This window comes from Mandrillus leucophaeus, unplaced genomic scaffold, assembly GCF_000951045.1.
Source record: "Mandrillus leucophaeus isolate KB7577 unplaced genomic scaffold, Mleu.le_1.0 Scaffold37, whole genome shotgun sequence".
NCBI lineage: Eukaryota > Metazoa > Chordata > Mammalia > Primates > Cercopithecidae > Mandrillus > Mandrillus leucophaeus.
In genome coordinates this window covers 1362613-1384371 of record NW_012103920.1, presented here as the reverse complement: position 1 = coordinate 1384371, position 21759 = coordinate 1362613, and the positions used below count along the sequence as shown (strand labels likewise).

At 46.8% G+C, this 21759-nt stretch overlaps 1 protein-coding gene across 1 annotated transcript in view; it reads left to right on the top strand.

The window, feature by feature from the left end:
• Positions 1–21759, top strand: part of PLCG2 (phospholipase C, gamma 2 (phosphatidylinositol-specific)) — a 211111-nt gene that overhangs the window by 87958 nt on the left and 101394 nt on the right. The window contains exons 2-6 of the mRNA XM_011990117.1: positions 4765–4908; positions 8498–8591; positions 9331–9378; positions 18449–18533; positions 20335–20418. Of these exons, the coding sequence (XP_011845507.1) occupies positions 4765–4908; positions 8498–8591; positions 9331–9378; positions 18449–18533; positions 20335–20418 (455 nt within the window). The remainder of the gene's footprint in view (positions 1–4764; positions 4909–8497; positions 8592–9330; positions 9379–18448; positions 18534–20334; positions 20419–21759) is intronic.

The following is a 21759-nucleotide window of genomic DNA, read 5'->3' as shown; positions in this document are numbered from 1 at the left end:
TGTATTTAAGTCTACTGTAAAAAGATTTGGAGAAAACTGGGGAAATTTAAATACAGACGAGGTGTTAGGTTATGTTAAGTAATTATCATCAGTTTTGTTAGATGCAATAAAGGTTTTATGATTGTATAAGAAAACGTGCTCATTTTTCTGAGATACATTAAGTATTTTGGGGTGCAACACCGTGAAGTCTATACTTTAAGTACTCAAGCTTCCCCCAAATAAATGAAACAAATAAAAATAAATAAATTTCAATGCATGAAAAGGATCTTTTTGTTTGTTTGTTTTTGAGGAGTGAAGATAAAGAGAAGAGATAAGGAAGACTCCGATTTTTGGTTTGGGTGAAGAGTGGCGACACGTCCATCTTTTACTGACCATGTGTTCTTGGGCTCTCAGTGTGATAGAAATTGACATGAGGCCAAAAGAGTTTTCCCAGACAAGACTTTATTGGAGCTTATGCCCAGGCATAAGAGAAGCAGCACGAGAGAGATAATTCTCTGCCTGGCTCCCCGAAGACAGTCAGGAGAGTAATTTTAAAGGGGCTCAAATGGGCAGGGAGTGATATTGAAGCACATAGAGTTGGGGAACATCTGACACCTGCACAGTATAACAGGATAGAGAGCCTCTTCATGTTTGCATGTCTCATTAATGTGTTAAATCCCCAACCTTGGGCATGATTTTTAGTATTAGAATGCAGCTAAAGTGGAGGACTGGTCATTCTTCAGGTCTCATGCACATGCGGGCAATAGGGTTAACTCCCTTGAGTAATATTTAAGATGGGAGCTGCTTATTTTAGTTTCCTCAGTGTCTGCAATCAGTGGGCATGGCCCATTGAACAAGATTTATAGTGCAAGGTTTGGATGGGGTCCCCACTAGTTATGGTCCCCACAGCCAGCTTGTAGTAGCGGTTCTCAGTGGGGTGTGACGGGGGATGAGTCCTATCTCTACTCTCTCTCACCTTCATCCCAAATACTCCACCCAACAAGGTTTAGAGATACCACCCCCCTAATAATAGGGCCACCCATAATTGAGAAGTGATTTTAGCAACTTTTTATTTTGAAATAATTGTAGACTCATGAGGACGTGGCAAAAATAGTACAGTTTCTGTGAACCTTTCATTTAGCTGCTCCAGTGATAACATCTTTCATAAGCATAGTTATGAAAACCTGGATGTGGATGCTGGTACAGTGCTATTAATGAAACTGCAGATCTTAATTGGCTTTCACCATTTTTTACGTACACTCAGTTTTCTTGTTATTTTGCACTTGTTTTGATGTGTAGTTCTGTGAAATCTTGTCACGTGTAGGTGGGTATATCTACCACCATACATGCACAGAATGCAGATGACATGCTGTTGTTTTAGTCTTTTCACATGGCCTTGTTGTTGTTGTTGAGACGAAGTCTCACCCTGTCACCCAGGCTGGAGTGCAGTGGGGTGATTTCGGCTCACTGCAACCTCCGTCTCCTGAGTTCAAGAGATTCTTCTGCCTCATCCTCCCAAGTAGCTGAGACAACTGGCATGTGCCACCAAGCCCAGCTAATTTTTGTATTCTTAGTAGAGACAGGGTTTCACCATGTTGGCCAGGCTGGTGTCGAATTCCTGACCTCAAGTGACCTGCCTTCCTCGGCCTCCCAAAGTGCTGGGATTACAGGCGTGGGCCACTGTGCCCGGCTTGTGTTCACATGGCTCTTGCCCATTGAGCTGTTTCTAACTGAGCTAGACCCATGGTAAGAACTCAGAAAGCTTTGAGCGCATCCCATCCCCTCTCCTCTAACTTAATTGTCTGCTCTCCTCCCCCAGCTCCCATTGTTGCCTGTGAATGGCCACCAATCTTTCCTGCTGTTTCACTGTGACTCTAAGATGCCTTTGCTCACCTCTGTGGACTTCGTTCTGTCCTCTTCCTTAATTCCAGGCCAGAGCCACCTCTTCTTGCTGCAAAGCTGAGATCTCCTTTCTCACTCTCATCTCCAGGAGTGCTGGAGTTCAAAGGTACACCAGGGTTTGATAACACTTTGTTCCATGGTAGACAAGGTGATCCCTGCCACTCCCAGGCTCATGTTTTACCAGCCTGGGAGCAGCAGTGGAGGGGAGGTTTTACCGGTAGTCCTGGCCCAATGAATCCCAGGAGGAAGCTGATGGTGCAGCTGGGCCATGTGTCTGTCCCCGAACCAGTCACTGAGCCAGGGCACTTGGGTCATTCCCAGGCCCCTGCTGTCCCCTTCAGCTTATGGTTGAAGGTGGTGAGGAGTGAATCAGTTCTAAATAAAGCACAAGGAATGGGTTCATCCCATGAAAAGATTTTTGTTGTTGTTGTTTTTCAGAAGAAGGGGAAAGAAGGGACTGGTTGAGCTTGTTGAGCTCGTGTCTCTGTGCCAGTCCAGAGTTCACTGGTCATCTTGTAGGGAGAAGGGGGAGTCACCTTTGAGTCAGTCACGTTGCCATCCTGGCCCAGTAGGTTTTGACCAGGAGTAGGTGGAGTCTCATGGCAGCAGAGGTTGCAGAGAGGAAGAATTTCTTATTTGTTTCTGTTATCTATTGCTATACAACCAACTATCCCAGTGTTTAGTGGCTTAAGACAAAAATCATTTTATTTATTGCACATATTTCTACAATCTGGGCATGGGTGGGGACTGGGAGAGCTTGTCTCTGTTCCACATGTTGTCAGCTGGGGCAGCTCACTGGGACCAGAGGATCCACTTTTTTTTTTGAGACAGAATCTCGCTCAGTCGCCCAGGCTGGAGTGCAGTGGTGCGATCTCAGCTCACTGCGAGCTCTGCTTCCTAGGTTCACGCCATTCTCCTGCCTCAGGCTCCTGGGTAGCTGGGACTACAGGTGCCCGTCACTACGCCCGGCTAATTTTTTTGTTTGTTTGTATTTTTACTAGAGACGGGGTTTCACCTTGTTAGCCAGGATGGTCTAGATCTCCTGACCTCATGATCCGCCCGTCTCGGCCTCCCAAAGTGCTGGGATTACAGGCGTGAGCCACCGCATCCGGCCCAGAGGATCCACTTCTAAGATGGTGCAGTGCTCTGTGGCTGTTGGCTGGGGGCTCAGCTGGGCTGTTGGCTGAGGGCATTGGTTCTCCTTCCATGGCCTCTCCATAAGGCTGACTTGGGCTTCTTACTGAATGGTGGTCTCCAGGTAGTCTGATTTCTTACACAGAGGCTGGCTTTCCCCAGAGCTCAAAATGGAAGGTACCAGGCCTTCTTAAGGATTAGGCTCCAGGCTGGGCCCTCTGGCTTACGCCTGTAATCCTAGCACTTTGGGAGGCTGAGGCGGGCAGATCACTTGAGGTTAGAAATTCAAGACCAGCCTGGCCAGTATGATGAAACCCCATCTCTACTAAAAATACAAAAATTAAGCCCGGCATGGTGGCGCATGCTTGTAGTCCCAGCTACTCCAGAGGCTGAGGCAGGAGAATTGCTTGAACCCAGGAGGCAGAGGTTGCAGTGAGCTGAGATCACACCACTGCACTGCAGCCTGGGTGACAGAGTGAGACCCCATCTCAGGAAAAAAAAAAAAAAAAAAAGGGTTAGGCCCTGAACTGGCACAGCATCATTTATGCCAGCGTGCCAGTGCTCCCAACCTTTTCGGTACCAGTGACCAGTTTCCTAGAAGACAGTTTTCCATAGATGGTGGGGGCATTGGGGGGGTTGCTTCAGGATAAAACTGTTCTGCTTCAGATTATCAGGCATTAGATTCCAATAAGGACCACACAACCTGGATCCCTCGCATGTGCAGTTCACCATAGGGTTTACGCCCCTGTGAGAACCTAATGCAGTTCACCATAGGGTTTGTGCCCCTGTGAGAATCTAATGCAGTTCACCATAGGGTTTGTGCTCCTATGAGAATCTAATGCAGTTCACCATAGGGTTTACGCCCCTGTGAGAACGTAATGCAGTTCACCATAGGGTTTGCGCTGCTATGAGAATCTGATGCCCTGCTGATCTGACAGGAGGTGGAGCTCAGTGCTCACTTTCCGGTACCATTCCATGGCGTGGGGGTTGGAGTCCCTGATTTATACTACATTTTATTGGTTAAAACAGGTCACAGAGACAACCTGGATTGAAGGGCAGCTGGGTATATAAGGCATAAATACCGGAGGCTGTGGCCCTTTAGTAACACTCCATTACTCTAGACTGTTACCAGAGTAATAGTTTACCACTCTCTTCCCGTAGGCCCTGTGATATCCAGAACCACTGTGACCATCCCCAATGCTGAGGTTGGCCTCTTATTATTATTTTTAATTTGAAACAGTTATTCAGTGCCTTCATTTTCTTTTCCCCTTTCAGTTGAGCCACAGAGCATTTGTAGCTTTTGGGACTCAAGGGAAAAGATGGTCAAGGTCAAGGTCAACCGGATGGTTGGAACTTTTAGGCTGCCTAGAGTGATCTCTAGTGAGCATCAGTTTGGTCCATTGTTTGTTTTGGTAGAATAGTCTGTGCCTATTTTCTCAAATCTGAGTTGCATTACAAAAATTAATTGTCCTAGTTTAAAACGTGTCTATCTGAGAAGCAGGGTGAGTGGAAACCCCAAACTCTTCATACTCCACGGGTTTGTGGGGTGGCAGCAAATGCCCAGGTAGGCTCTTGGCCCTTTGTTCATTTCCAGAAGGAGGGGGCACTGAATCCGGATGCACAGATAGCTTTGCGGGATCCTGTTGGGGAAGGAAGGAGCCAGGCTGTGCCTGGGCTGCAGGTGTGTGACTGTGTCCTCAGGTGGAGTGAACTCCAGCTTCTAATTGGCTCATGTTAATTTCATTGTAGTGGATATCATGGAAATAAAAGAAATCCGCCCAGGGAAGAACTCCAAAGATTTCGAACGTGCAAAAGCGGTTCGCCAGAAAGAAGATTGCTGCTTCACCATCCTGTATGGCACTCAGTTCGTCCTCAGCACACTCAGCTTGGCAGGTAGATGCATGTTTCTGTGCCTTTCTCCTTCCCTGTGCCTTAGTCTCTTCCTGGCTCACCCCTGCCTGCTGGCTGATGTGTATTTGGGGTCATGGTTTCGAATCCCAGCCCTGCCCCTTTCTAGCTGTGTGTCTTTAGATGAGTGACTTAACCTCTCTGAGCTGCAGTTTGCTCAGCTGTGAAATGGGGAGAATAGTAATGCCTATCTCATCGGGGTATTGTGAGGGGTATGTTAAGTGTGTCTCTGGCTCATGCTGAGAGCTGAATAAATGATGATTAGATAGTCTTAACACTGAAGGCCAGGCTCTGTTGGATGAAAAATGTAGGCTGGGCTCATCCCTGTGGTCCCAGCACTTGGGGAGGCCGAGGTGGGCAGATCACTCGAGGTCAGGAGTTTCACACCAGCATGGCCAACATGGTGAAACCCCGTCTCTACTAAAAATAGGAGAACTAGCTGGGTGTGGTGGTGTGCACATGTAGTCCCAGCTATTTGGGAGACTGAGACACAAGAGTTGCTTGAACCGGTGAGCTAAGATTGCACCACTGCACTCCGGTCTGGGCAACAGAGCAAGACTCTTGTCTCAAAAAAAAAAAAAAAAAAGAAAAGAAAAGAAAAGAAAAATGTAACCTGTTTTCCTCCAGCAGATGTGGCTCAGCAAATCTGACTGATGTGAAGGAACTGTCCTGAGATCTTCTATTGCACACGCACATGCAGTTTCCTCATTTTACTCAGGGGCAGAAGCTTGTAGTTACTTTCAAGTTCAGTCCTAGAATTTATTGACTTAGAAGTATGTATACATTCATGACTCAGAGAGAAAATCAATACAATTAAAATAGACCAAAGTGGAGGCAGCTCTGAAAGTTGAGCAATATAGGGACATTTACTTAGGGTCAAATAACTTATGAATTTCTCATTCATTCTTTTACTACACATCTTTTGAGCCTATACTTTGTGTTAGGTTGTGTACACGCCAGTGATCTAGGAAGATGAATGGCACCTGGTGCTGCCTTTAAGACGCTCTCAGTCTACTTGGGGAGACAGATGGGTGCACTAGGATAAGACCTAGTGCAAGCATGATGCAGCGTGCTGTGAATGCTTAGTTTCAGAGAAGTTGGGCAAAGAAGGTGACTTTTACATTGGGTTTTGAGGCTTCAGTAGGAGTTTGGAGGAAAGAGGGAGGGCGCTCCAGGGAAAGGCTGTGGTGTACGACAGGGCTTGGAGGAGGGAAATAGCACGTTAGATGTAGGAAATGAGGAGCGAATATCTGATTAATGATGTGGAGTGTGTTGGTAGAGGTGGGGCAGGAGGGCAAGTCCCGTGGCCATGAAGCTTCACACCTCTGTCTCCTTAGCCCCACCTACAGGCTGAGCCCTGACCCCCTGTTCTTAACGTGGTAAGGAGACCACAAGAGCCCAGCCCTTGGAGGCTAGGATGTGAACTTTGATATATATCCCACTCTGGGAGCCTCTTCTGGAACCCTAAATTCAAGGTTAGCACAGTGATGGTCAAGATTTTGATTCCCATTCCACCCTCTCACTTACTGCTCTGAGACAAACTCAGCCCTTCAGAGCCTCAGTTTCCTCTGCATCTGTGTGGAAAGATGAGAGCAGCAATCTCTGCCCGGGGTGTACGCACTGGCGAAGTACCTGGTGCTTAAGGAGAGGCTTCATAGTTCCGTGAGGTGTTTGCACTGTCAGCTTCATTTTCCAGGTGAGATGAGGCACAGAGTAGGGTTAAGTAACCCGCTGAATGTCACACAGCCCTGAAGTGGTGCAGTGGGACTTAAGCTATGATCTTCCTTTTGCCAGATGCCAAGCTCTTAACCACTCCTCAATGTTGCTTATTAGCAAGGGTAATAGCAACCATGGGTATTAGCAAGCCATCCTCTCCTGGCTATTAGCAAGCTCTACTTGCCATCCCTCTGTGCCATCTTCATTAGAAGCAGGGAAATACTGACAGCTGCTTAGGGTTGTGGTGCAGATTATTCCAGATCTTGCATCTTATTAGTTAGCATAGGGTTAAAAGCTAACACTCTTTAATAAAACAAAAAGCTAAATTCCTAAGCCATGGGAAGCTGAATACTGCCCTCCCACGATGTCCATGTCTTAATCCCAGGAACCTGTGAATATATTATCCTCTATGGAAAAGGAGACTTTATGGGTGTAGTTAAATTGAGGATTTTGAGATGGGAAATATCCTGGACTATCCGGGTGTCCAGTGGAATCACAAGGCTTCTTATAAGAGATACATGGGAAGGTCATTCCCAGAGAAGGAGATATGAGGATGGAAACAAAGGTCAGAAGATGAGAGGCCATGAGCTAAGGAATGCAGGCATCCTCTGGAAGCTGGGAAAGGTGAGGAAATGGATTCTTCCCAAGAGCTTTTAGAAGGAATCCAGAAGGATTGTATGCAACCAGTCTATTTTAGAATTTTGGCCTCTCTCACGGTCTGAAAGTAAATCTGTATTACTTTAAGCCACTAAGTTTGTGGTCATTTGTTATAGCAGCAGAGGAAGCTGATAACCTTTGACACACTTTGGCACCATGTGGGTGCTTCCACCTGTTGATGTCTCCCTCATCCCTCTCTTCTGGTTTAATTACTTTAGGGTGGGACCTAAGTATTGGGGTTTTGAAAAGCCCTCAAGTGATTCTCCTGAGCAGCTGGGGTTGAGAAACTCTGCTCTGGAGTTGGACACCTGGGTTTGAATTCCTTCGCTTTTTCATTCCTGGAGTCAGTGTGCTGCCAGGGTAAGATAATGGGTTCTTGTTTAAAATCCTATGTCTTCCATTGTCTCAGCATAGTCTGGCTACTATAACAAAATGCCGTAGACTGAGGGGCTTAAACAACAGACATTTATTTTCTCACAGTTCTGGGGGCTGGGAAGTCCAAGATCAAGATGTTGCATGGTTGAGTTCTGGTGAGGGCTCTCTTCCTGACTTGCAGACAGCCGCCTTCTTGCTATGTGTTCACATGGCTTTTCCTCAGGGTGTGCTTGGATAGGAAGGGAGCTCTGGTCTCTCTTTCTTGTCTCTAAAAGGGCACTAATCCCCTCATGGAGGCCCCACCCTCGTTACTTCATCTAAACCTAAATACCTCACAAAGGCCCTACATCAGGGGTTAGAGATTCAACATATGAATTCTGAAGGAATGCAAATATTCAGTCTATAATGGCTGCTAGGAGCTGTGTGGCCTTGGACACATCACTGAACCTGTCTTAGGTTCAGTGGTTTCTCCATGTGTTAAATGGGAATATAATAGTACTTCCCTTGTGGGATCAATATAAGAAAAACACTTAGAACAGTGTCTAGCACATATATATTATATATGTGCTAATTCCATTTGGCACAGGAAATAACCCACTTGTCACCCCTGTGGTACAAAGCTCATCATGAATATGTGGCCCCGTCTCAGACAAAAAGCAGGTCCTAGAGCTATGAGAGTGTGAAAGAGATGCTTTCTTTGCCTCCTGCAAAACTGGAAACCAGCATAGGCTTCTCCCATCTTCGTGATCTGTATGGGGCCGGGCTTTGTCAGCAGATGTCTTCCCAGGAATTAACACAGCATTTCTGTTCCCTTTCTCCACTCCAGCTGACTCTAAAGAAGATGCACTTAATTGGCTCTCCGGCTTGAAAATCTTACACCAAGAAGCGATGAATGCGTCCACACCCACCATTATCGAGAGGTAGCTGGCTTTTGCCTGTTTATTTACATAGTCACTGATTCCTTTATTCTGCTGCCTTTGCCAACATGGGCTACAGGAAAACAAAAAAGGGGGACGTTGGTTTTTTGAGACTCATTGAGTGTCTTGCATGCAATGAGTGCCTAGTAGCGGTGTGAGCCCTACAATGTTTCAAATAAGAGCATTTCCCTGTGCTAGTTTTCAGCCTTGGCCTATTGGGGTGAGTGGTGCATGGGACTGGAGATAGAAACATTCCTGGGGTATGCGTTGGGGAAAACAGGGCTTCCTTCTTAAAGGATTTAATAAGAGATTAAGTGGACTGATCAAAGGATAGATACAGGGTCTGGAATTTTCCACCTATCACTCCCTCCTGGGTTGATGAAGACCTCAAGACTGTCTCTTCAGTGTCATGGGAGTCTGGATGGGCATTGGGGTGTGAGTTATTTTCCTTCCACTAAATCAAATTCCTCTACTTTGTACTATTTTTCTTTCTAGGTTTTTGAGGATTAATGACTATCATTAGAAGGAGTTGTCAGTGTAAGGAAACCTGGCCTTTTTGAGTTGAGATCTTGGCTTAGATACTAGGAGAAAACTTCTTCCCAAGCTGCCCTTGTTAGAAAGTTGGAAAACCCCTCCTTTTGGTTCCAGTTCCTTTTGTGCACATCCTGTAGGACTCACTTAGACTTACGCTATTTTTAAATTTTCTCTGTCTCTCTTTCTTTTGTCTCAAATTTCTTTCCAGTTGGCTGAGAAAGCAGATATATTCTGTGGATCAAACCAGAAGAAACAGGTAAGAGTCATTCAGTTTTCTTCTGATCACTTTGGATTTCCATCTTCATTCTTTCTTTAAACCTTCCAAGAGGGTGGGAGCATGACTTGTGGTGGGCAAGGTCCTCACTGCGTCCAATGTGATCTGCAGATGCCATGTTGGGTCCTGGGGTTGATGATGACAAAATCTTCCTCCTGGAGGGAGCCTCTATTCCAGCAGAAAATTCGAGTCCAGCCTTAGAGATGATCTCTGCCATGGGGCATTAGGACCTCATCACAAATATTTGAGCACCTTTAATATCCTGGGAATACAGCAGTAAACACAATCATGATGGCACCAGCCCATACTTTGTGACAGGAGAGAGACTGACTGTGAAGAAGTAAACCAAGTGGTTCTTTATTTTATTTATTTATTTTTTTGAGATGGAGTCTCGCTCTGTTGCCCAGGCTGGAGTGCAGTGGCCATATCTCAGCTCAATGCAAGCTCCACCTCCTGGGTTCACGCCATTCTCCTGTCTCAGCCTCCTAAGTAGCTGGGACTACAGGCGCCACCACCACACCTGGCTAATTTTTTTTGTATTTTTAGTAGAGACAGGGTTTCACCATGTTTGGCAGGATGGTCTCGAACTTCTGACCTTGTGTTCCACCCACCTTGGCCTCCCATAGTGCTGGGATTACAGGCATGAGCCACTGTGCTGGGGCACCAGGTGGTTCTAAGGGCTGGTAGAGATGTGTTGGGTGATGTGATAATGTGTATTCAGTTTACTTGACTTTTTCACTTAAAAGTACCTCTTGGAGAAGCTCCCTATCAGTCCTGCACAACGCTCTATGCCAGACTATTATTATTATTTTTTAGAGGCAGGGTCTCTCTCTGTTGCCCAGACTGGAGTGCAGTGGCACAATCATAGCTCGCTGCAGCCATAAACTCCTAGGCTCAAATGATCCTCCTGCCTCAGCCTCCTGAGTAGCTGGGAACTACAGGTGTGTGTCACCATACCTGGCTTATTTATTATTATTATTACTTTTTGCAGAGGTGAGGTCTTACCCAGACTTTTTTTTTTAAAAAAGTAAACGTCATTTTGGTTTTTCCTTAGATTAATGCATTGTCATTTCAGAAATCATTTCCTTCTTGATGCACAGAGAGCTGCTCCCAATCCTTGATTATTATTGTGAATAATGCTGCTATGGAAACCTTTGGGTCTATCTTTCTGTAAACTCATTTGAGGTGGCTGTGAGTAGGATAAATTCTCAGAAATGAATATCAGCAGCTCAGTGTTTGCTGGTCTAATCGTTTGATAGCTAGAAGTAGCAATTTATATAATATTTCTACCAGTGGGGCAAGAAGGCGTCCATTTCCTGATGATTTATTGTGCCATTAGACTTTGATCTTTGTTCATCTGCAACCGAGGCAACCAAGTGTTTTTGCTTAAACTTGCTTTCTTTATGGGTGAGGTTGAGCATTTTTAATTCATTATTTTTTTCTGAGGTATGATTCAGCTCTTAATAATGTAATGATAAAAACTACCATTTGGCTGGGCATGGTAGAGTACGCCTATATTCCCAGCACTTTGGGAGGCAGAGGCAGGCAGATTGCCTGAGCTCAGGGGTTTGAGACCGGCTTGGGCAACATGGTAAAACACTGTCTCTTCTAAAATACAAAAAATTAGCCAGGCGTGGCGGCGTGCACCTGTAGGCCGAACTACTCAGGAGGCTGAGGCAGGAGAATCGCTTGAACCCGGGAGGTGGAGGTTGCAGTGAGCTGAGATCGTGCCATTGCACTCCAGCCTGGGTGACAGAGCAAGATTCCGTCTCAAAAACCAAACCAAAGAAACAAACAAACAAAATACAACAACGACAACAAACAAACAAAACCCAAAACAAAAACAAAAAAACCCCTACGATTTATTTAACACCTGTGTATTTAGCATGCCAGGAATTGCATTGAGCACTTCAGTCCTTATCTCATGTTAGCCTCACATGAGACGCCTTATTTTTTTTGATAAAATATTCCTTTCGTTCATTCTTGGTTTATTTATGTCATTATCCTATGTGGATATGTCATTATCCTATCTAGATATGTCATTATCCTAGTTAATATCCAGTAACTAAACTCTATCAGCTCTCCTATTTTGTTCCTGAAAATCTTTCCATCTTGAAGGGTGACTTCCTGTCTGGTCAATGTCCTCTGTTACTTGTTGGCTTCAGGGTTTGGGTGAGCTTCCCTGGTCTCTTCTCATGCCCAGTGGGAGGATTTGGAACTCTTAAGCAGGAAGTGGTTAAAAGTCTAGTAAAGTTAGGTCAGCCATTAGCTCACTCCATGTTTTTCTGTCCACCTGCCTTTCTCCCTCCTCTTCTTCTCATCCAACATGCCCTGCCTGCTCCCCCATGCTGGGCCACCCTCTAATGTTACTGAGGTGGATTAAATGAGGTCCTTGTGTTGGAAAATTTGGTAGACACTGGTCTCTTTCAGCCTCAGAGGTGATGCCTTCTCTGCATTTTCTTTCTTCGTGGCTTATGGTGAATCATAGCTGAAACTGGCACAGGGCTGAGGGAGGGAGCCACCTTCAGTGCCTCTCTCCACGCGGTGCTGGTATGGGGTGGCCAGTCTGGCTCTGAAGTCTGCTTTTCATCTGTGAAGTCAGGAAATGGATACCTCCCTCTTGCTCAGGAGGGATTCTGGCAAGTCCTGCATAAAGATCCATCTTCCCATCGGCTGGTCCAGGACCCTCTGCAGAGAGAACCTTTTCTGTTTCTGGACTGAGTTCATCCCTGCGTGCTCACTGGCTTCCTCTCCTCCAACCTCCCTCCCAGTGGGCGGAGCCCTGCTCTCTGTCAACATGTGGAAAATCCCACCTTACCCGTGGTTCTGGGAAGCCTGGAGGGAGCTTTGCAAAAGAAACTTTGACCAAGGTGCCAATGAAAGAGCAACCAACTTCTGTTCTGCCAATTTCCCTCCCTTTCCTGTCACCCACGAGACTAATCATGTTTCCTGAAAGAAAACAAAGGAGCCACAGATGCAGAGGAAAGACTGAAGGCGAGAGGGGGCAGGCTCAGGGTTGGCCCAGCCTGGGCAATGGACAAGTCTTAGGTGTTTTGCTTGGCCCAAGCACCCTGTTTCATTTTTAGACTTTTCTAGAGGCAAATGGTAGCAGCGGGCATTTGTTTATAGCCTGCTTTGCAGTCATGGCTGTAATAAGCACTTTACATCCTTAGGATACCCAGATACCCTCTTGGCTGATGGGTGAGCTAGGTGCTCTCAGACCCATTTTCTATGTGAGGACACTGAGGCCCAGAGAGGTTAAGTGACTTGACTAAAGTAGCCCAGGTTGTCAGGGGTGGCACCAGGGTTTGCAGACTTACTATCCCCCCTGGTGTTGCTTTCCCTATTTTTTTTTTTTTTTTTTTTTTTTGAGACCAAGTCTCACTCAGCTGCCCAGGCTGGAGTGCAGTGGCGTCATCTCAGCTCACTGCAAGCTCCGCCTCCCAGGTTCACACCATTCTCCTGCCTCAGCCTCCTGAGTAGCTGGGACTACAGGCATCTGCCACCATGCCCGGCTAATTATTTGTATTTTTAGTAGAGACGAGGTTTCGCCACGTTAGCCAGGATAGTCTTGATCTCCTGACCTTGTGATCCGCCCACCTTGGCCTCCCAAAGTGCTGGGATTACAGGCATGAGCCACCGCGCCCGGCCGCTTTTCTTTCTTTCTTTCTTTTTTTTTTTTAAGTGTGCTATTGGCTGAGCATGATGACTGACACCTGTAATCCTAGCACTTTGGGAGGCCAAGGCAGGTGGATCGCTTGAGCTCAGGAGTTGGAGACCAGTCCGGGCAACATGGCGAAACCCCATCTGTACAAAAAGTACAAAAAAGTTAGCTGGGTGTAGTGGTGCACATTTGTAGTCCTGCTACTTGAGAGACTGAGGTGGGAGGATCATCTGAGCCCAGGGAGGTCCAGGCTTCAGTGAGCCATGATTGTGCCACTGAGCTCCAGCCTGGGCAACAGGGTGAGATCCCATTAAAAAACAAAACAAAACAAAACCAAAAACAACAAAAACAAAAAGAATTGTGCTGTTGAGAGCTGGGGGAAATAGAGAAATCTTTCCTTCCCCACCCTGACCAATCACCTTATAATTAAAAAAAACTAAAATGTTAAAATTTGTTTTAGTGTGGTAACAACAATAAATCATAGAACAACACTGATCATTTTAACCGTTCTTAGATAGGTAGTTCTATGGAATGAAGTGTATCATGTTGTCATGCTCCCGTCACCACCATCCATCTCCAGAACTTTTTCATCGTCTCAAACTGAGACTCTGCAGCCATTAAGTGGTAACTCCCCATTGCTTCTCTCTTTAGCCCCTGGAAACCACCACTCTACTCTCTGTCTCTCTGGACTGGATTGCTCCAGGTACCTCGTATAAGTGGACTAATACAATATTCGTCCTTTTGTATCTGGCTTATTGCATTTAGTGTAATGTCTCCAAGTTTCATCTGTGTTGTAACATGTATTAGAATCTTCTTCGTTTTTAAGGCTGAATAATGTTCCATTGTACAGACAGACCACATTTTGTTTACTTGTCCATCGATGGATACTTGAATTGCTTCCACCTTTTGGCAATTGTGAATGGTGCTGCTATGAACATGGGTGTACAAATCTGTTTGAGTCTCTGCTTCAGATTCCTTTGTGTATATATCCAGAAGCTGACTTGCTGGATCAAATGGTAATTCTGTCTATTTTTGCGGAACTGCTATACTGTTTTCTGTTGTAGCTATACCTTCCCATGGCAATGCACAGGTTTCTATTTTCTTCATATCCTCACCAACACGTACTTCCTTTCCCTCCTCTGCCCTTGCCCCCGTGCCTTATAACATTGGATTTGCATAAGCAGGATGTGCACTTCCCTTTGTCCTTTAGCCCTGGCAGGGACAGAGGAGGAGGTGGCACAGGGCGAGGGGGTTGCAGGTGGAAGGTGGGTGGGTGGGTCCATTTATCTCCTTCAACGTGAATGCAAATAGGCTTCCTATTCGAGGTTCCAGAATATTAGAGTCCCCTGGGGAGCTTTAGCAGAGCCGCACCAGTAGAGATTCAGATTTTACTGTCCTGGGCATGGCCTCTGGCATTGGAATTTTTTTAAAATAAGATTCTACTGTGAAGCTGGGGTTGAAGATTAGAGCTGACTAGAGAGCAGTTTTCAAATGTCAGCATGCATCGGAATCCCCTGGAGGACTTGTGAACGTGGGGGCTGCTGGGCTCCACCTCACAGTGGCTGATTGAGTCGGTGGTGGGCAGGGCTCAAGAATTTGCATTTCAACCAATCCCCAGGTGATGTAGATGCTGCTGGTCTGGGAGCTACTTACAGAAGCAGAACTCTGGGGCTGCGAGGTCTGGTGGGGCGCCCCTCACCACAGGTGGCCATTTCAACAAAACAAAACAAAATAAAAGTACTTAGCTCCTCAGTGGAACTAGCTGCATTTCAGAGGCTCAACAGCCCCGAGTGGTTGGCGGCTAGTACCTCAGACAGCACAGATGTCTCCATCATTGTCGAAAGTTGTCAGACAGCGTTGAGGTTTGAATCTCAGATCTCACAGTAACTGGTTGTGTGAATTGGGGTAAATGATTTAATTTCTCTGGGCCTCATTTGTGTAAAAGATAAAAGTAATAGTTCCCACCTCCCAGGGCAGATGTGAGGGTTCAGGAGTTAATATGTGAAGGGTGCGTGGACCGTGCCTGGCTCGTGGTAAGCACTTAACGAGAACGTTTCTTATTGCTGTTGTTGCTGCAAAAGAGCTGGGGGCAGTGGAGGTGCTGGCCCAGCTTCAGCGTGACTGGTAAGTGTCATGGGGCTGCCATCTTTAATTGTTTGGTGATGGCTGCCTGGGTGCAGAGTTGAAGAACCGTGGGAGCCTCCCGGGCTGAGCAGGGAGGACACTGTGATTGTTTAGTGCTGTCTGCCATGGGAGAGGGAGGGGCTGTTGGTGAGTCATTCAGGGAATAGTTGCCGTCCTTCCCCAAAGGGATTCCCTTGGTTCCTAACCCACAGCTCTAGGCTGAGCCCCCAGGAAACACGATCTGAGATGTAGGTTTGTGTGCAGGAGGCTTACTGGGGAGTGCATGGGGGGTTGTGGAAAGCATGGGGAAGGGAAGGCCGCTGGAACAGGCAGCCGGGGAGTCACAGTCATGGCCCGGGCAGACCTGATGGGGAGCTCTGAGCATGGCCTGTGGAGCTGTCCTGAATTGAGACTAGAGGTCCAGGCCTTCGTTCCCATGCGTGGACCAGCCAGTCCAAGGAGCTGGCTGCCTTGCAAGGGGCTTTGACCTGGGCGAGGCACTCTCTCTAGGGGATGACAGGTTGCAGAGAGGGCTGAAGCTGAGCCATTGGCTTCCTCCCCTGCAGCGCTGGGGCTCAGCCTGCCTGTGCTGGTTTCAGTCGGGCCACGCAGCAGGACATACACACCCAGAGGTGGGAGTGAGGCAGGGGCTCACCTAGGGGGAAATCGGGTGAGGCTGTCCCGGCACGGGGAGCCCAAAGAAGCTCTCAGCCTCCAGTGTTTACACTGTAAGGGGAGGCCTTTGGAGCAGGTGGGCTCCCATGTCCCAGGTGCTTGAATGCTCATGTCCCAGGTTCCTGGGTTTTTTCCACTGGTTCTCGAGCAGCTGCTCTGGCCCTTCAGGCCCCTCAGTCTCTCTCTTTCTGAACATGGGATGGTTCCTTTGCCCTGCTGCTGCCTGGGCTCCTGGGGGACCTTGACCTCCCCCTTGCTCCCAGGATGAGCTCCACTGGGGCACCAGCATGGTCTGGCTCCTCTCCCCACAACCCCTCTCACTGCTGCTCTGGCAGCGCCTGTTCCTGCTGCTCCTCTACCTTCATCCTGCCCTGGCCCAGCTGTTCCTAGGACCACCCCCAGGGCCGAGGCAGAAAGGTTCTTGCAAGCCCCTGGGGCGAATTTCCTAGCCTGCTGGCCGCTCTGCCCAGCCAGCCCCAGCTGGCCCAACAGGGACTTTTTCTGCCCTTGAGGTCTGTCTGTGAAAACCGTGGGTGGTGTCCCTACGGTTTGAGTATGTGGGTGGGGAGCATCTTGTCAGCTGAAGTCTCTGCTGTTAGGCCGTTAGAACCAGAGGAAAAGGCTGGAGGTGGGGACACAGGATGGCCAGAGTCACACTGGACCTTCTCCAGGGCAGCGGCTGGGCAGTGACGTGCTACTTCCTTCCGCATGCCACAGCAGAAGCTGGGAGGATGGTGCAGGGAAACAGGGCTCTTTTCTCCTACAAGCTGGGGCAAGCTTCCTCTCTTGACCACCCTGTCTTAGCTCTGCTGGACACTTGGCACCAGCCAGAAGGGTCTGGATCTCATATTCTTGACCCACTCACGCCACTAATTTAACCTCTTGTTGTTGTGTGAGCTACTCGCTGGGAGGCAGTCAGGTGTGCACCAAACTGATCGGTGCCTCAGTTTCCTCACCTGGAAGATGGAGATGATCATGGTACCTGCCTTGTAAGTTGTACAAGCATCTAACAGGTGAATATGCCTATAGGGCACCACCTAGAACAACACCTGACACCTGATTAGCACTTTTGAAGTTTCAGCTTTTGTTACCATTCTTACTACTGCTGCTGCTCCTTTTGCCTGGGATGTGTTCTCCGTTGCTTCCCTCCATTTTTGCTTTTTTTGAGACAGAGTCTCGCTCTGTCACCCAGGCTGGAGTGCAGCGGCGTGGTCTCGGCTCACTGCAAGCTCCGCCTCCCAGATTCACACCATTCTCCTGCCTCAGCCTCCTGAGTAGCTGGGACTACAGGCGCCCACCACCACGCCTGGCTAATGTTTTTTGTATTTTTAGTAGAGACAGGGTTTCACCGTGTTAGCCGGGATAGTCTTGATCCCCTGACCTCGTGATCCGCCCACCTTGGCCTCCCAAAGTGCTGGGATTATTGGCGTGAGCCACTGCGCCCGGCCCTTTCTTCCCTCTTAAGCTGAACCTCACTATGTGGCTTCAAAGAAACACTCATGCAGATTCCTGTGACCGAGCACTGGAATTTGATTCAGTTCCAGGGTCTGCTGCCTGCTATCTAGCTCTAAGCCCTGAGTTGTGTACCCTTGTGACATCCCGCCCTTGGCTGTTCTGAGCCCTGGGGGTCAATCATGTGTACTTTGCAGAAGATAGAATCTGGTGAGCAATTAGGCAACTGTAACACCTGGATGACCCCAGAGCAGCCTGGCATACAGTAGGTGCTCATGTAGGCCTTGTTCCTTCCCAGTTCCCCTCTCTGGCCCTTAGTGACCTTGCCTTACTCTGAACCCCAGTGGCATTAAAAGAAACCTTTATTTTTTAACTTAATTTTGGGGGTGCAGGGTGTCCCCACTTACTCTACATCCCTCTTGTCTCTTCACAGTGCCAGACTAGAGTCAAGCTCAGCTGGGCCTTTCCCGGCTGATTCTGCCAAGCCCGTTCTGTGGTTGTGGTTCCTCTGGGTGGCAGGTGGAGTCAGTAGGAGTCTTGTTCATCCCTTCATGTGTGTCACTAATTAGGTGACAAAGTGTTTGGCTGCGTGAAGCATGTCAGAGTTACTCCTGCTGTTTACCCAAGCTTCACTGAATTTCTTCACTTTGACATTCAGAGTCCTGGCCAGAAATCACATCATGTCAACACCTACATTGGGCCTTTGGGATTTCTGTGGCATTTTGTATTGAGATTACCTGGTCATCTGACACCATTTTCTGCCCACACTGAATCTCCTGCAGGACCTTCCTCTGTGGCCATTCCTGAAGGGTGGGGACCAGCCCTCCTCATTGGGACATCACCCTGTACTGGGGATCTCCAGTGTAGGTGCCTCCTCATTGGGGCATCACCCTACACTGTGAGTCTCCTGTGTGACCTGTATCTATGGACATTCCTGAAGGGTGCCCTTGAGCTTTGCTCATTGAAGTGTCGCCCTGACCTTGACCCAGTGTCTTGTTCCTAGTTAGTGCTCCATAAACAACTGTTGGCCAGGCGCTCTTATAGAGGGCTGCCCGAGGTGGGAACTGATGGGAGCCGCTAAATCCTGTGCTGTTGAAAACCCTCAAGGTGACAGAGCTGAGTCTCCCTGTTTTGCAGCATCAGTCTCCGAGAGTTGAAGACCATCTTGCCCCTGATCAACTTTAAAGTGAGCAGTGCCAAGTTCCTTAAAGATAAGTTTGTGGTAAGTTTCATGCCTCAGCCTGGGAATTGTATGAATGCAGAGTGACTTAACCTCTCTCATGAAGCCGTGACTTGCCTTTGAGTTCCGTGGAATAGTGCCCAGGAAAGTCCTTTGCCTCCAGAGTACATCTTAGTTCAGACAGAGGGATCAGAGACATATCTGAGGACCATAGTCTCCATCCTCACAGAGGATGTAATCAAGAAAGACCATGTTTACTGAGCTGTTAGGCTTGGAACATCTACCCTCAGACCTGTTTTTCATTAGTCAAGCTTTCCCTGTTTCCCTGACCATACTTCAGCCCATTTTTTCCCTAGTGAAATGAATGCTGCATGTATGTCTTTTGGAAAATATTACGAAAAATTCCTTGTGTAGGGTACCAGGACCGTGGCAGTTTGTATGCACGTCCTGGTAGTGTAGCTGTCAGAGTTGGCTCTTTATTCTTCTGTTTCTCCAACCATCCATCCTTCCGTATATCATTTAATTAATTTTGTTGTGTAATCAAGTTGTTGGTGGGGCTGGGCAGTAAAGCCACTCCAGGAGTGATGGGATATAGTAGAGGAGGTGAGGCAAGGATGGAGATGATGGGCACTGATTTTTGCCTACAGGGTAGTACTCATTCTTCTTAGGAAATGAGCAACGCTTCATCCCAGTAGCCCCAGTTGGAGGACCCCAGTACCCATTGTCAATATCGGCTCCATTACGGCGTTCCTCAGTGGAAAAAGCTCATTTCATTTTTGTGCTAATGAACTCCTGGAAGAATTATCCTATTTTATTGCTTATCAAGCATCCTTTGACTTGCCCCCAATAATCCACATTAATCCAAGAATAGAAAAAGAGAAAAGAGTAGGTCAGAAGAGGAGAGAGATGGGAGAAGCATTTACCATTGATTGCTACACAATCAGCATTTCATTCTTTATCAAGTATTTACGGAACCAGGTGTTTTGCAGGTATCTTGTTCACTTTTAGGGAAGCCCTAGGAGCGTAGTGGTGGTTCTCCCATTTTACAGATAAAGAAAACTGAGGGTTTGAAAAGGTCAAGGAAATTGCCCAAAGCCGTAAAGCAATTAATTGGAGCTGAGCTTTGACTCCCAGTGCTTTACAAAATGCCCTATATGTACGTACTCTACAAATATGTCTGAAGGTGGAAGTCCAAAGAGAGTGTTTTCTGCCCAAAAATGGAGGAGTTACACATCATGTCTCTTGCAAACCTGGCTGAGACTCTTCCGTTTTGGGGCTCAAAGGAGGGTCTTACTTGGTAGGTGTCCCTGTGAGTATGTTTTCCCAGACCAGGGACATTAGGGAACGTGTGGAGGGTTTTGATTCAGAGGAATGTGAGTTTGATTTTAGCCAATGTTTTAGAAAAGCCATGTTAAATAGCATGACTTTTTCCTTTCAAAAGCCATGACACAATGTCATGGCTTTTATGTCATTGTCTTAATCTCATTGATTAATCTCATTTATTAATCTCATTGTCTTAATCACCTTATCTTATCCTCATGGTATTATGAATCTGGCTTTATCCGTCTGGCCTTACTAAATACTCATGAACGTGCTCACCCAGTCTTAATTTCCTGACCTAAGAAACCCATCCTTACCCACCTGGCCATAACTTCCCACCCTTATCCACCTGTTCTTAACTACCTGGCTGTCCTCAATTTAATTTGCTGTCTCTTCATAGTTCTCTCTTCAGCATGCCAATAAAATTGCATGCAATTTCTGAAATAAAAATTATTCTATAAATAGCCTGGAGCCATTCTTACGGTGGACATCAAAAATCATGTCACTTTTTTCATATTTACAGGAAATAGGAGCACACAGAGATGAGCTCAGCTTTGAACAGTTCCATCTCTTCTATAAAAAACTTATGTTCGAGCAGCAAAAATCGGTAAGATGATTGTTGAGCAAGTGATCAAATGATGTTTCTGTTTTGCACGTATTTCCAAGTCTGGCATGTTCCTAAGAAACCCACAAGAAGTGTTGAATCTCCATTTTAGTCAAGGAAATATAAATGAGAATGACGAAAGCATACCATTTTCATCCGTTAGATTGGCAAAATTCTTTAACCATGACAGAGCTGTGGGGAAAATGTAGAGAAAAGTGTTCATATACCTTCGTGGTGGAAATGTGAATGGCCGTAAGTTTGACTGGAATTTGATCTGAGTCTGTTAAAAAAGTGCAACTCACTCTACTGCATTATTTCATTCTGAAAGGAAATTTAGCAAATGGCTGTTATTATTAATAACCATCTCCAGATTGAGGAATTATATATGTGTTTCTTCTTTTTACACGTTTGTTTGCTTGTTTGAGATAGAGTTTCACTCTGTTGCCCAGCCTGGAGTGCAGTGGTGTGATCTTGGTTGACTGCAATCCTTGCCTCATGGGTTCAAGGGATTCTTGTGCCTTAGCCTCCCAAATAGCTGGGATTACAGACTTGTGCCACCACGCCCAGCTAATTTTGTATTTTTAGTAGAGATGGGGTTTTGCCATATTGACTGGGCAGGTCTTGAACTTCTAACCTCACGTGATCCACCCTCCTCCGTCTGCTAAAATGCTGGGATTACAGGTGTGAGCCACTATGCCCAGCCCTTTTTATACTTTTATTCGTATTTTTTTATGAGGACATTTTTTTTGGTTAAAATAATAGACTATTTAAAAATTAAGACGTGTGTACATTTTGACCTGACAGTGGCATCTTGAAGACTCTATTTTATGAAAGGGAAAACATCAGGGCCTGATAATACATTATCGGATTGTTTATTGCAGTGTTACTTATGCTGGCAAAGTACCAGGGCACCATCTGAATGTCTCTCAGTGGAGGAATTGATGGGTAAATTACGGTCTGTTCGTACTGTGTGACATTATGCAGCTGATTAAGAAGGATGTGTCAGTTCTCTTTCCGTTGATCTGAGATGATATTTGTGACATTTTGTGAGGAAAGCCAGCAGCGGATTTACATGAGGAGTTAGGTCTGCTATTTTGTTAAAAATCATAGAATACAGGCCAGGCGCAGTGGTTCATGCCTGTAATCCTAGCACTTTGGGAGCCGAGGCGGGTGGATCATTTGAGGTCAGGAGTTTGAGACCAGCCTGGTCAACATGGCAAAACCCCATCGCTACTAAAAATAAAAAAATTAGCCAGGCACGGTGGTGTGTGCCTGTAATCCAAGCTACTCGGGAGGCTGAGGCAGGAGAATCACTTGAACCTGGGAGGCGGAGGTTGCAGTGAG